The sequence below is a fragment of the Arachis stenosperma genome, chromosome 9 (genome assembly GCF_014773155.1).
Source record: "Arachis stenosperma cultivar V10309 chromosome 9, arast.V10309.gnm1.PFL2, whole genome shotgun sequence".
In the NCBI taxonomy this organism is placed as follows: domain Eukaryota; kingdom Viridiplantae; phylum Streptophyta; class Magnoliopsida; order Fabales; family Fabaceae; genus Arachis; species Arachis stenosperma.
In genome coordinates, this window is record NC_080385.1 from 144363157 (window position 1) to 144376999 (window position 13843).

Below are 13843 nucleotides of genomic sequence, written 5' to 3' on the forward strand. Positions count from 1 at the left end.
TTAGATTGTTGTAACTTAGCTTCTCTTAATTTTCTCTTCAGAGTCCTTTCAGGTTCTGGATCAATTTCAACAAGAGTGCCTTTTTCCTTGTTCCTGCTCATATGAAAGAGAAGAAAACAAGAAAAGAAGAGGAATCCTCTATGTCACATGGTGGACGAAATTGTGATTCTTATTCTTGGATCTGATTCATTGTAATTGGATTTTAGAAATTGGCACTGTTTATGTTCTTCACAACTCCGTTCAACTAACCAGCAAGTGTACTGGGTCGTCCAAGTAATAACCTTACGTGAGTAAGGGTCGAATCCACAGAGATTGTTGGTATGAAGCAAGCTATGGTCACCTTGCAAATCTCAGTTAGGCAGATTAAAAAGTAATTGTGATTATCATTAAATAAAAAGGAATAATAAAAGGGATAGAAATACTTATGTAGATTTATTGGTAGGAATTTCAGATAAGCGGAATGGAGATGCTGTAGAGCTCTCGGACGCTTGCTCTCCTATTCCTTCTACTCAATCCTTCTTACTCCTTTCCATGGCAAGCTTTGTATAGGGGTTCACTATCAGCTGTGGCTACTTTCATTCCTCTCGGGGAAATAACCTGTACGGCTGTCACTCGCACAGCTAACCAGTCTGGAGGCATCACCCATGGTTGATAGCTACATCCCATCCTCGCAGTGAAAGCTATGCACGCACTCTGTCACAGTACGGCCAATCACCGGTTGGTTCCTGCTCCTACTGGAATAGAATCCCTCTTTTGCGTTTGTCACTAACGCCCAGCAGGTTAAAGTTTGAAGCACGTCACAGTCATTCATGAACGGAATCCTACTCGGAATACCACAGACAAGGTGAGACTTTCCGGATTCCCAGGATCCTACTCGGAACACAACAGACAAGGTTGAACTTTCCGGATCCAGATGAATGCCGCCATCCATCTAGCTTATACCACGAAGATTCTGTTGGGGAATCTAAGAGATACACATTCAAGCTTCTTTGCATGTAGAACGGAAGTGGTTGTCAATCACACGCGTTCATAATTGAGAATAATAATGAGGGTTATTAACTCATCACATTCATCATGTTCTTGAGTACGAATGAATATCTTGGAATAAGAATAAGAGATGAATTGAATAAAAGAAAATAGAACTTCATTAATCTCTGAGGTACAGCAGAGCTCCACACCCTTAATCTATGGTGTGCAGAAACTCCACCGTCAAAAATACATAAGCAAGAGGTCCAGGCATGGCCGAATGGCCAGCCCCCCTAAAACGTGATCAATGATCTCCTAAGATGAAGAATAAAACAAGTCTGAGACCAAAGATGTCTAATACAATAGATAAATGTCCTATATATACTAGACTAGCTACTAGGGTTTACAGGAGTAAGTAATTGATGCATAAATCCACTTCCGGGGCCCACTTGGTGTGTGCTTGGGCTGAGCTTGATCAATCCACGTGTAGAGGCATTTCTTGGCGTCAAACTTCAGGTTATGACGTGTTTTGGGCGTTTGACTCCGGATCATGACGTTTTTCTGGCGTTTTACTCCAGACAGCAGCATGTACTTGGCGTTTAACGCCAAGTTACGTCGTCATTCTTCGAATAAAGTATGGACTATTATATATTGTTGGAAAGCCCTGGATGTCTACTTTCCAACGCCGTTGAGAGCGCGCCATTTGGAGTTCTGTAGCTCCAGAAAATCCATTTCGAGTGCAGGGAGGTCAGAATCCAACAGCATCAGCAGTCCTTTTGTCAGCCTTTTTCAGAGTTTTGCTCAAATCCCTCAATTTCAGTCAGAAATTACCTGAAATCACAGAAAAACACACAAACTCATAGTAAAGTCCAGAAATGTGAATTTAACATAAAAACTAATGAAAACATCCCTGGAAGTAGCTTAAACTTACTAAAAACTAGATAAAAACAATGCCAAAAAGCGTATAAATTATCCGCTCATCATCACAGTATAGAGATTCCTTTATGTTAGTAGAGAAAGAAAGGGGAGAAGAATGAGGAAGAGTGGGTTCGTATATTTAGATGGAGAGAGGTGAAGAGAAGTGTTAGTAATTAAATAATTAAATAGAAGAAGAGAAGAAGAAGAGAATTTCGAAAATACTTTTTTTAAAAAGGGTTAGAAATTTTCGAAAATTAGAGATAAAATGTAATTAAAATTAAAATTTAGAACAAAAAGAATTTTTGAAAAAGAGGTGAGATATTTTCGAAAATTAGAGAGGGAAAAGTAGTTAGGTGGTTTTGAAAAAGATAAGAAACAAACAAAAAGTTAGTTAGTTGATTGAAAAAGATTTGAAATCAAAATTTAAAAAGGTAAGAAGATAAGAAGTTAGATAAGATATTTTGAAATCAAATTTTGAAAAAGATAAAGTTTTTGAAAAAGATAGATAAAAGATAAAAAGATTTAATTCAAAAATTTGAAATTATTTACTTCACTAACAAGAAACTACAAGATAAGATTCTAGAACTTAAAGATTGAACATTTCTTAACAAGAAAGTAACAAACTTCAAATTTTTGAATCAATCACATTAATTATTAGTGAATTTTCGAAAATATGATATAAAGATAAGAAAAAGATTTTGAAAATATGTTGAAAAAGATTTTTGAAATTTTCGAAAAATAGAAAAAAAAATGAAAAAGATATAATTTTTGAAAAAGATTTTGAAAAGATAAGATTTTTAAAATTGAAAATTTGACTTGACTTGTAAGAAACAACTAATTTTGAAAAAATTTTTTTACTATGTCAACTCAAATTTTCGAAAATTTGGAGAGAAATAAGGAAAAGATATTTTTTATTTTTGAAATTTTTAATGATGAAAGAGAAAAACAAAACATGACCCAAAACTTAAAAATTTTGGATCAAAACACAAGATGCATGCAAGAACACTATGAATGTCAAGATGAACACCAAGAACACTTTGAAGATCATGATGAACATCAAGAACATAATTTTGAAAAATTTTTTATGCAAAGAAAATATGCAAGACACCAAACTTAGAAATCTTGAATGCATGGATTCTAACAAACGAAAAATGAACATGAAAAACAACAAACAACACAAAACAAGAAAACATCAAGATCAAACAAGAAGACTTGTCAAGAACAACTTGAAGATCATGAAGAACACTATGAATGCATGAAATTTTCGAAAAATGCAAGAAAAAATTTTTAAAGCATGCAATTGACACCAAACGTAAAAGTTGACTCAAGACTCAAACAAGAAACACGAAATATTTTTGATTTTTATGATTTTCTATTTTTTTGGATTTTTATTAATTTTTTCGAAAATAAAGTTTGGAAAAACGAAAAAGAAAAGAAAAAATTAAAAAAAAAAAGTTTTTGAAAAGAAAATTACCTAATCTGAGCAACAAGATGTACCGTCAGTTGTCCATACTCGAACAATCCCCGGCAACGGCGCCAAAAACTTGGTGGACGAAATTGTGATCAACAATAATGGCTCTTTGGCATGTGCCTAAAAACTAACTCAGCACTTTCTTTTCACAACTCCGTTCAACTTAACCAGCAAGTGTACTGGGTCATCCAAGTAATACCTTACGTGAGTAAGGGTCGATCCCACAGAGATTGTTGGTATGAAGCAAGCTATGGTCACCTTGTAAATCTCAATTAGACAGATTAAATGGTTATGGGTTTCGAAAATTAATAATAAATAGAAAATAAAAAGGGATAGAAATACTTATGTAAATCAATAGTGGAAATTTCAGATAGGCGTGTGGAGATGCTGGGATCCTTTCGAATCTCTACTTTCTTATTGCTTTCATCCAATCCTTCTTACTCCTTTCCATGGCAAGCTGTATGTAGGGCATCACCGTTGTCAATGGCTACATCCCATCCTCTCAGTGAAAATGGTCCTATGCTCTGTCACAGCACGGCTAATCATCTGTCGGTTCTCAATCAGGTTGGAATAGAATCCCTTGATTCTTTTGCGTTTGTCACTAACGCCCAGCCTTCAGGAGTTTGAAGCTCGTCACAGTCATTCAATCCCGGAATCCTACTCAGAATACCACAGACAAGGTTTAGACCTTCCGGATTCTCATGAATGCCGCCATCAATTCTAGCTTATACCACGAAGATTCTGTTGGGGAATCTAAGAGATATGCGCCCGGCCTAAGGTAGAACGGAAGTGGTTGTCAATCACGCGCGTTCATAGGTGAGAATGATGATGAGTGTCACGGATCATCACATTCATCAAAGTGTTGTGCAACGTATATCTTGGAATAAGAATAAAAGAGAATTGAATAGAAAGTAATAATAATTGTATTGAAACTTGAGGTACAGCAGAGCTCCACACCCTTAATCTATGGTGTGCAGAAACTCCACCGTTGAAAATACATAAGTGAAAGGTTCAGGCATGGCCGAATGGCCAGCCCCCATGATCTAAGAACTATGCGCCCTCAGATGTTCCTTAGATCTAAAGTGATCAAAAGATGTCTAATACAATAGTAAATTATCCTATTTATACTAGACTAGCTATTAGGGTTTACATGAGTAAGTAATTGATGCATAAATCCACTTCCGGGGCCCACTTGGTATATGCTTGGACTGAGCTTGATCTATCCACGAGCTGAGGCTTTTCTTGGAGTTGAACTCCAAGTTATAACGTGTTTTGGGCGTTCAACTCCGGATCATGACGTGTTTCTGGCGTTTAACTCCAGACAGCAGCATGTACTTGGCGTTCAACGCCAAGTTACGTCACCAATTTCCGAATAAAGTATGAACTATTATATATTGCTGGAAAGCTCTGGATGTCTACTTTTCAACACCGTTGAGAGCGCACCATTTGGAGTTCTGTAGCTCTAGAAAATCCATTTTGAGTGCAGGGAGGTCAGAATCCAACAGCATCAGCAGTCCTTTTGTCAACCTTTTTCAGAGTTTTGCTCAAGTCCCTCAATTTCAGCCAGAAATTACCTGAAATCACAAAAAAACACACAAACTCATAGTAAAATCCAGAAATGTGAATTTAACATAAAAACTAATGAAAACATCCCTAAAAGTAGCTTGAACTTACTAAAAACTACCTAAAAACAATGTCAAAAAGCGTATAAATTATCCGCTCCTCAGCTTCCAAACGATGGTTTTACAAACCGGTTATTGTGGATAGATAGGGATCAGCATGTGAGGGTAATGTTCAGCGTACATGCACGAATGATGCCCCAACATGTGATGAAGTTGTATACTATGATCGGTGATGTAGTTGTTGGGGGTTGCAATCTCCTTCGGCTCCTGAAGTTGTGCTGCTCGAGACGACACCGACCTCATGATAGTGCCGATGATTTCGACAGTGAGGGCAATTCAACCTATGTTGCCGGGTCCTGGTCGTCAAGCGATACAGTGTCAGAAGATGAGTTTGTGTCGAAGACTCCCAACGATAACGTTGGTAGGTTTTTGCTGCCTCTCCCTTTGGCCATTCCTCGACTGTCGAATGTTCCTAGCCATTATCAAATGTTGAACTTGGATGCAATGCAGCCGGACGATCTTTTGAACGCTGGGGACGGGGAGGATTATAATACGGATGGTGGGATGAAATTCTGAATTGGGCATAGGTTCAACAACCGAGAAGCAGTCCTAACAGTGGTGAAGAACTACAATATTCGACGGAATGCAGAGTACAGAGTGCTGGAGTCATATAGGCTTAAATATCACTATCGTTGCAAGCAATTCACCATTGGTTGTCCATGGAGTCTTCATGTGGCATTGCGATATAACTTGAATTACTGGTATATTTTACGTTATATTATGGATGCATTAGACTCTATACGTTAGTTTTTTGTTTAGCATGTTGTTGACATTGGAGCAAAATTTGCAGGGAGGTACATCAGTTCGTTGGATCACATACCTCTTTGACACGAACCATGTCTTAGGACCATGCGCAACTGGATAGTGGATTGATTTGCAAGGTCGTGTTACCTATGATAAAGACTGATCCATCGGTATCTATCCCAGTGTTGCAAAGTGTTGTCCATTACATTTACCATTTTAAGCCCTCGTATCGGAAGATATGGATGGAAAAACAAAAGGCGATTGCCAAGATCTATGGCGACTGGGAAGAGTCATACAATAGGATTTTGGCGCTCTTACAAGCTTTGCAGGAGTGCCTCCCAGGTACGATCCACGAATGCATTGTTGTCCCTTATTACAACGTGAATATGATTGACGGAGAGTAGAGTTGGTTTGATAAGGTTTTCTGGCCATTTCCTCCATGTATTGAAGCGTTTAAGCATTGCAAGCCATTTGTATCGGTGGACGGAACACATTTGTAAGGCAAGTACAAGGGCATGCTTTTAATTGCTATGGCTCAAGATGGTAACAACAATATTCTCCCCATAGCTTTCTCATTAGTGGAGTTTGAGACAACGGAGTCATGGTCGTTTTTCCTCTCAAATTTGAGACAGCATGTTACTCCACAGCCAGAAATCCTGATCATATCAGATACATCACAAGCCATTCGCGCTAATCTCAATGCACCTCACAGTGGATGGCATCTTCCGTCAGCATATCATGCTTATTGCATCTGGCACATGGCTTCAAACTTCAATTCCAGGTTCAAATCGGCCTAGGATAAGAGGTACCTTATAAATGTTGCGTACAATCCAAGTAAGGAGGGATGCGACTGGTACTTGGATACTTTGGATACACTATCCGTGAGATGGTGGATTGGGATCTTCATTTCAGGAAGGATTTGTGGTTGTAACATTGCGACGAAAGTCGTCGGTATGGTCACATGACGAAGGTCGTCGGTATGGTCAAATGACGACGAACCTATTAGAGTGTATAAATAACGTACTAAAGGGAACGAGAAATCTTCCAATGGCAGCGATTGTTCGGGCAACGTATGAGAGGTTGCAACAGTTGTTCGTGCGTAGAGGACAGGAAGCACATGCTCAGTTACAAGGTGGATAGATCTATTCGTAGCGGCTGTTGGCAGCTATAGATAAGAACAGAGAGAGTCTGCCGATGTTGCGAGTCACCCATTGTGATCGTAGGGCATCCATTTTTAGCGTGGAAGAGATGGAGCTAGTGGATGGTTGGTCACATACTTCATATCGAATTCGTTTGATCGAGTGTACATGCGACTGCGGCCTGTTCCAGTCATTGCATTACCCATGTTCACACATCCTGGCGGCATGTGCAACTTGCGAGTATGGAATAGGGTCATTTCGTGGATCCTGTGTACACGATGGCCTCTGTATTCAAGGTATATGAGAGGGAGTTTTCGCCGATACCAGACGAAAAGATGTGGCCTTCATAGTACAGTGCACGCCTAAAGTCCAACTCAGCCATGAAGGGGAAGGCATCGGGAAGGCCGGTATCCACACGGATCCAGATGGATGCCATTGAGCACGCGGAGAAGAGATGTGGGCTCTACCGTGAAGAAGGCCACACCAGACGTGGGTGTCCCAATGCGTCCCACTCGGATCCACGACGACGCATGCAATTTTGGGTTTAGGCCTTTTTATTCCTATGTTGTCACTTTGATGTAGTGATTGTTATTGAATGTGTTTAATGTGTAATGAAGCATAATTTCTGTATAACTAGTTACTTTCAATGTTACGGGCCTATTTTTCATCTACAATATTACATTATTTTCATAAAAAAAAAACATATACCAAAATGGGTAAACAAATAGAGGATAAGTCTGGTAATACCTTGGATCTTTCCCCTTATCTCAGATGTATTGACCCAAATAAAAAAATGAACATATCTGGGTGCAGTGTATTCGAGATATGCTTATGTTCATATCAAGTTACATCTGAGATATGGTTCACAAACACTCTATCACAGCCATGGTTCTAAAAACCGGACCGGACCGGCTGGTTCAACCGAAAAAACCAGGAACCGGTTACCTAGCCGGTCCGAGTAACCTCAAAAATTGAATGGCAAAGAACCGGTTAAAAAACCGGTTGAACCAGTGGTTAACCGGCGAACCGGAAGAACCGTCCAATTTTTTGGCGGTTCAGTGGTTTGGAAATTCAAAAGCCAAACGACGTCGTTTTGGCTATTTTTAAAAAAAATAGAAACTGGCGGAACCTAACCCTAATCACTAATCACTCAGCAACACCCAAGCTCCCAGCCTCCCCTTTCTTCCCCCCTCACCCACCATTCACTAAGGCCAGCAGTGCCACCGCCCACCAAGCTCCAGAGACCAGATTCTAGAGTGCACCTCAATCGCCACCCAGCAGCGCTCCTCATTCGCCACCGAAATCACTGCACAGCAGCCGCGACCACCATCGCGTTGAGGCCGCCTCCTCGTCGCCGAACCTCGCCCAACTCGCCGAGCCCGCCTCTCATTCGCCAGTAAGACTGATTTTCTTGTCTTCTTGATTTTGAACATGCTTCCTAGTTCCTACTGAATTCTGAGCTCGCCTGTTCTGTTTGAAAAAAAAAAATAACAGGGCATTCTGAGCTCGCCTGTTCTCTCAATCTGTTTTTCAAGTCGTGTTGAGTCTCGAACCAGTTTTTCAATCCAGTTTTGTTGCTTCTGTTTGCTGCTTCATGAATCTGTTTCTGAATCCAGTTTTGTTGCTTCCTCTATTTTTGCTGCTTCATGAATCTTCAATCTGTTTTTGACTTTTTGCTACTTCTGTTTGCTGCTTCATGAATCTTCAATCTGTTTTTGCTGCTTCTGTTTGCTGCTTTATGAATCTATTTTTCAATCCAGTTTTGTTGCTTCTGTTTGCTTCAGTGACGAGTATAGGGGTAATTCATGATTCATCCATTGTTTGCTTCTATTTTTTTGCCATTTTGTTCTTATTGCTTCTTGCCTTTGGTGTTTGATTTGGATATGATGCTTTTCGATTTTTATCCAACTGTCTTCCCATCTTTACTGTAACAAATTATGCAGCTCATTCAAAATTTTTCAGATTTTGCCGCAACAGATTTTTTTTTTGCATTAAGTTTCAAAATAATTTGGTTTTGTTCAAGAGTTTACAATTTTTATGGTTGGGGGATATTTTTCTTTGATTCATCATTCATGTGCTTTTGCCTTTCAAGTTTCCCTAGCTGGCTGGCTTTGTGGTATAATAGAATTTGTGGCTATGTGGCTTACTTTTATTTTCTTCATGGAGCTTTTTGCACTCTGGCTTTTGTTTTTAATCTTTTTCATATTGTGGCCATTGTTTTTAATCCAGTTTTGTTGCTTTTGTTTGCTGCTTCATGAATCTGTTTTTCAATCCAGTTTTGTTGCTTCTGTTTGCTGGTTCATGAATATTCTCAGTTAATTTCTGTGACTGTCAAGCTGCATGAAGTTGATTTCTTGTCTTTGATTTTCTGATTGTTTGAATTTTAAAGTTGTTTGTAAACCTCTAATTTTAAGTAATGGATAATTTATTATGTGAAATATTAAATTTTATTAAGTTAGAAATTATTGAATGTATATACTTAAGATTCTTTTAAGTTTTTTAATAATTTTATTTAATATTTAATTAAACCAGTTGAATCCCGGTTGAATCCCGATCAAACCAGTGAATCATTGAATCAGTGACCTCACTAGTTTATTGATCGGTCCGATTCTCGCAATTTTGATCACAGCATAGGGTCAATACACCCGAAATGTGACTGAATATGTAGTTTGATAATTTTTTCAAGGTATGTTTATTTTGATAAATACTATAGTTATTTAATTTAAATAAAAAAATTCTATAATTTGAGTGCATTTAAAATATATAATAATGATGTGTTTTACATTTAAAGCACTCAATATCCAAGATATGCGTTTAATTATCTTTTGTACACTATTCAAAATATGTCACCTTGCGTATTTTTGTAAATAATATTTATTTTATGTATTTCTATAAATAAAAATTTATTTAATTTAAATAAAAAACCTTAAAATTATCCATATGTTAAAAAATTAGTCCACTAAGTCGCTAGACAGTAATCACAAATAATAATAAGAAGAGTCAGCACAAAAAAAAAAAATAATAAGAAGAGGATTATAAATAGCAAAATATTCGCCCGTTTTTTCTTTTTTCCTTGTCTCACATCTTTCTCTGTCCTAAAAAAAAACTGAAAAACAAACCCCACTTTGCTCCTTTCACCTCTTTTCTCTCGTCTTTGTATTCTTCTTTCTCGCTCTTCTCTGCTCTGAGCTTCTTCCTTTCTCTCTCTCTCTCTCTGTGAGGGTCTCAATGGGAAAGTACATGAAGAAAGCCAAACCCAAAGGCGAAGTCTCGCTATTAGACACCACAACCTCTTACTTCGGTGTTCGAACCCGCGCCAAAACCCTAGCCCTCCAGAAATCCCAGTCGCCGGAGCTTTCTTCCGCTTCCGCCGCCGCCGGCAGCTACCTCCAGCTCCGAAGTCGCCGCCTCCACAAGCCTCCCATTTCGATTCCATCCAATGATTCCTCCAATTCTTCAAAGCGTCCAAGGAACAACCAGAACCCTAAGTCACCGCTACCGAACCCTAGCTCTGGTCACAGGCTCGGGATCAGGTCCGAAGCTGAGGAAGGCCCGAAGGAGGAGGAGGAGAAGGAGAAAGGGGTCGTGCATGATAATGTTGACGAAGGTGCTGGTGCTGGTGCTGCTGAAGAAGCGTCGTTTGGGGAAAATGTGTTGGATTTTGAAGGTAGAGAGAGGTGAGTTTGTCGTTTAATTTTAACCCGCGGTCTATTCGTTATTTATTTTTTGTTAGTTGATTATTTTTTTTACGTTTTATTTTTATTTTATTTTTATTTTGAATTTGATTGTTGAATTTTCAATTGGAACGGCTTTCTTTGGTGGTATTTGATTTTGTAAACGCGATATTAGAGAGTGAGTAAAGCTGAAAACGAGTTTTCTTTTAGTTTAATTAATTAATTTATTATTATTATTATTATTATTATTATTATTATTATTATTATTATTATTATTATTTGATTGGTCTGCATTTGAAATTTAGTTAATGCCGTGGGGTGATGCAGTGTTTCTGAGATTGTTGTTTTTCTATCATATTTTTGTGTAGTTCTTTTTCTGTGATGAACTGTTAACAAGATCATGGTCAATGTGTACCTTATTATTGAGATTTATGGTTTATTTGGTTCAAAGAGAAGATGCGAGACAAAGAAGGAGCTGAATCTGAAGCTGGAAATCGTTTATTTTTATGTGGTTGTTATTGTGTTTTGTTTGTCTGAACATTCTTGAAATGCAAGCATTCTGTTACTAACTGTCGAACTTCATGGGAAGGGGGATGAATATTATTTTTAATTAGGTTTTGTTCCTTGGTTCACTGTCATGCAATTTGTTCCTAAGTTTCAGTTCAAAAGATGATTAAATATTGTTAAGTTTATATTTTGTGTTTGTTGATTTTTGCATTGAATACCTGTATGTTGTATTCGGTTTTATACAAGGATTTTCTTCTTAACTAACTGTTCTTCCCAAATCCCGCTTCCCTTCAGTCATTTGAGTGTTAATGTATTTGTCAATTATGTTTTTTCTGGTTGTCAAAGTCCTTTAATCATTTTTTTTACCATCCTTTGTTTCCACACTCAAGGTTTTCGGAGAATTAGATTTTGTATTCTCCTACAAAGTGTTTAATGTGCTTGCTTTGTCAAATTCTCTTTGTACTTGCTCACCCGATATCCTGTAAATGGTTCCTGTTCATTTGAAGATGTCGTTTTGAAAGTAACGTACAGAATATTTTCAACGACAACCAAACATATCCCACCAATTGAGGTTGGCAACACAGATCGGATAGATTTATATTATCTTATTGCAGTTGATACCTACAGAATCTTTGTTCAACAGGAAGCTGTTACTGATGTGGCTTTTTTTTTTCAAAAAAAAAAATCAAAAGTATTGATACTTTGTTAAAGAGCTGAAAATTTAACCTGTTCCTCAATTTGATACTTTTACTTGTCTTTTGGTTGAGCAACCATATTATTTTAATTTCTCTACTCTTGTTCTGCTGAATTTGGATTATGCAACAAAGGTAATAAATTACGACGAGTGGGAGAAGCCCAGTGATGAAATTACTCAATTTGTATCTCTGGAGGCTGATTTTAATTTTAAAAATCTTAAGAGAATGATGGATGTCTATAAAGGGAAGGGACTTATGCATTGCATGCCACTTTTAAGTACACACAATGAGCAATACTGAATCTTTTTATATCTTTATGTTCTATATATGATCAATTAAGTTGAAACTTGAAATGGATTTAAATGTGTTATTTGCTTTCTAAATGTGCTGGTCTGCCTGAAAAATTTATCAATAATGTTGTTTTGGACCAATACTTATTTGAGATGTTTCCTTGTTATTTTACTTTTTGCCATTAAATTTCTCTCATGTCTCTGTTGTTTCTGGTGTATAATAGAATTGCTCTCTTTATTATTTGCAGCAGAAACACTAGGGAATCAACACCATGCAGTTTGATAAGGGACCCAGACATTATTCGGACCCCAGGTTCAACTACCAGACCTACTTGCTCAACTGAAGCTTTTCGAAGAGCTGAGAATGCAGCTAGAAGGCAAATTCCAACGGCACATGAAATGGATGAATTCTTTGCTGAAATCGAACAGGCTCAGCAAAGGCAGTTCATGGAGAAGTATGCTTTCTACAGTTTGCGTTTCTTAGTTCCTTGCCTAACCGCATTTACTGTCGCAACCCCACCCCCCATCATCATCACAAAACAATCTAATTTAATAACTTCCCATGTGGGTTCAACTGCAGGTACAACTTCGATCCTGTGAATGAGAAGCCACTCCCCGGGCGTTATGAATGGGAAAAATTGGAATCTGGCAAGGCCAGCATTAATGTTCCATCAAGACATCCTTAACGTAGCAGGGTTAGACATAGCCAAAAACGGTGGTGGTGTTATTTCCATTTTCCATCACCTTCTATTTACTTGTAAAGAAAGTAGGACTTTCAAGCTGTGTAGACTAATGGTCTGTAACCTTACAGAGGTGATGATGATTACATAACAATACAAATCAAAGTCCTTTGTCTAACAGATCATTGAAGATGAAGGGGGAAAGGGAAGGGGCTGTAGGGTGTAGGATTAGAGACAAGTGAAAAAAAAAAAAAAGAGGTCAGTATGAGGTACAGGAATTCACTTAGGTCTTCTTTGTTTTTGTATTTTACTCTTTCTTTGTCTATACTTGTACTGATGGACCTTGAACAAACTCTTAGAAAATAAAGACCCAAATTTCCCCGTCTAAACTTTTGACACTTCCTTTGTCATCTGTGTTTCTGCTATATTAAAAATTGGATGTGTCCCGGTATGTCACTGAATGATTTATTTGTTTAAGATGGTGGTAGCTTTTTCTGTGGCGTGTAGCTGCATTGCTGAAACCTGATGGTCTTTTTTGGCGTCCTATAGTGGTGGGACATTGCAAACAGTGCAACTTTTTGTCTTCTCTGTTATCATGTCTCCACAAAACGACTCTGTAAATTTTGATAACCCTGACATTGCGGGACACCATTGCAAATTGGAAATGGATGCTTTCTCATTTTGAGTCTGATGCCACAAAATTTCTCACCCTGGCTGTGTAGTTGCAGCAGTAGGTCAAGTTATTTTGTGGCCTATATTAAGTGTGAACTGTGAGTGTACATTTCTGTTTGCACTTTTTAGGAGGAAAGTCTCATTTATTTCTCTTTTTTATATTGGGTCTGATTCTCATTTGTTCACTGAATGGATGGTTTTTATTCGAGCTTTGTTAACTATATATTAAGTTTTGCTAATAAAATAAAAAGGCCAATACCGAGGCATTTGTACCTTTTTATATTTATTTTTTAATAATAGTTCAGTTTATTTTGGATTAACATCCTTATCCGTTGTTATTTGAAACTCATCTTTCTCTGAAGCTTAAGGACTTAAGGTTGATGTTGCATCTATGGAATAATAAGG

At 37.8% G+C, this 13843-nt stretch overlaps 1 protein-coding gene across 2 annotated transcripts; it reads left to right on the plus strand.

Annotated features, from left to right (window-relative positions):
- The first annotated feature begins 10005 nt into the window (after positions 1 to 10005).
- On the plus strand, positions 10006 to 13554 carry LOC130947784 (cyclin-dependent kinase inhibitor 5-like). Of its 2 annotated transcripts, none has more exons than XM_057876492.1 (3): positions 10006 to 10597; positions 12338 to 12541; positions 12667 to 13554. In XM_057876492.1, exons 1-3 carry the CDS (start codon positions 10149 to 10151, stop codon positions 12770 to 12772), a joined length of 759 nt encoding a protein of 252 aa, XP_057732475.1. In that variant the 5' UTR covers positions 10006 to 10148; the 3' UTR covers positions 12773 to 13554. The 2 variants fall into 2 exon arrangements, with proteins under 2 accessions (XP_057732475.1, XP_057732474.1); XM_057876491.1 differs by having other exon boundaries at positions 12335 to 12541; positions 12667 to 13550.
- Positions 13555 to 13843: the final 289 nt, after the last annotated feature.

Bases quoted from the DNA above. Each gene is read 5' to 3' on its own strand.
- LOC130947784 (XM_057876491.1), top strand. From the start codon at position 10,149: ATGGGAAAGTACATGAAGAAAGCCAAACCCAAAGGCGAAGTCTCGCTA. The intron at 10,598-12,334 runs GTGAGTTTGTCG...TATTATTTGCAG, and splicing joins GATTTTGAAGGTAGAGAGAG to CAGAAACACTAGGGAATCAA. The intron at 12,542-12,666 runs GTATGCTTTCTA...GTTCAACTGCAG, and splicing joins CAAAGGCAGTTCATGGAGAA to GTACAACTTCGATCCTGTGA.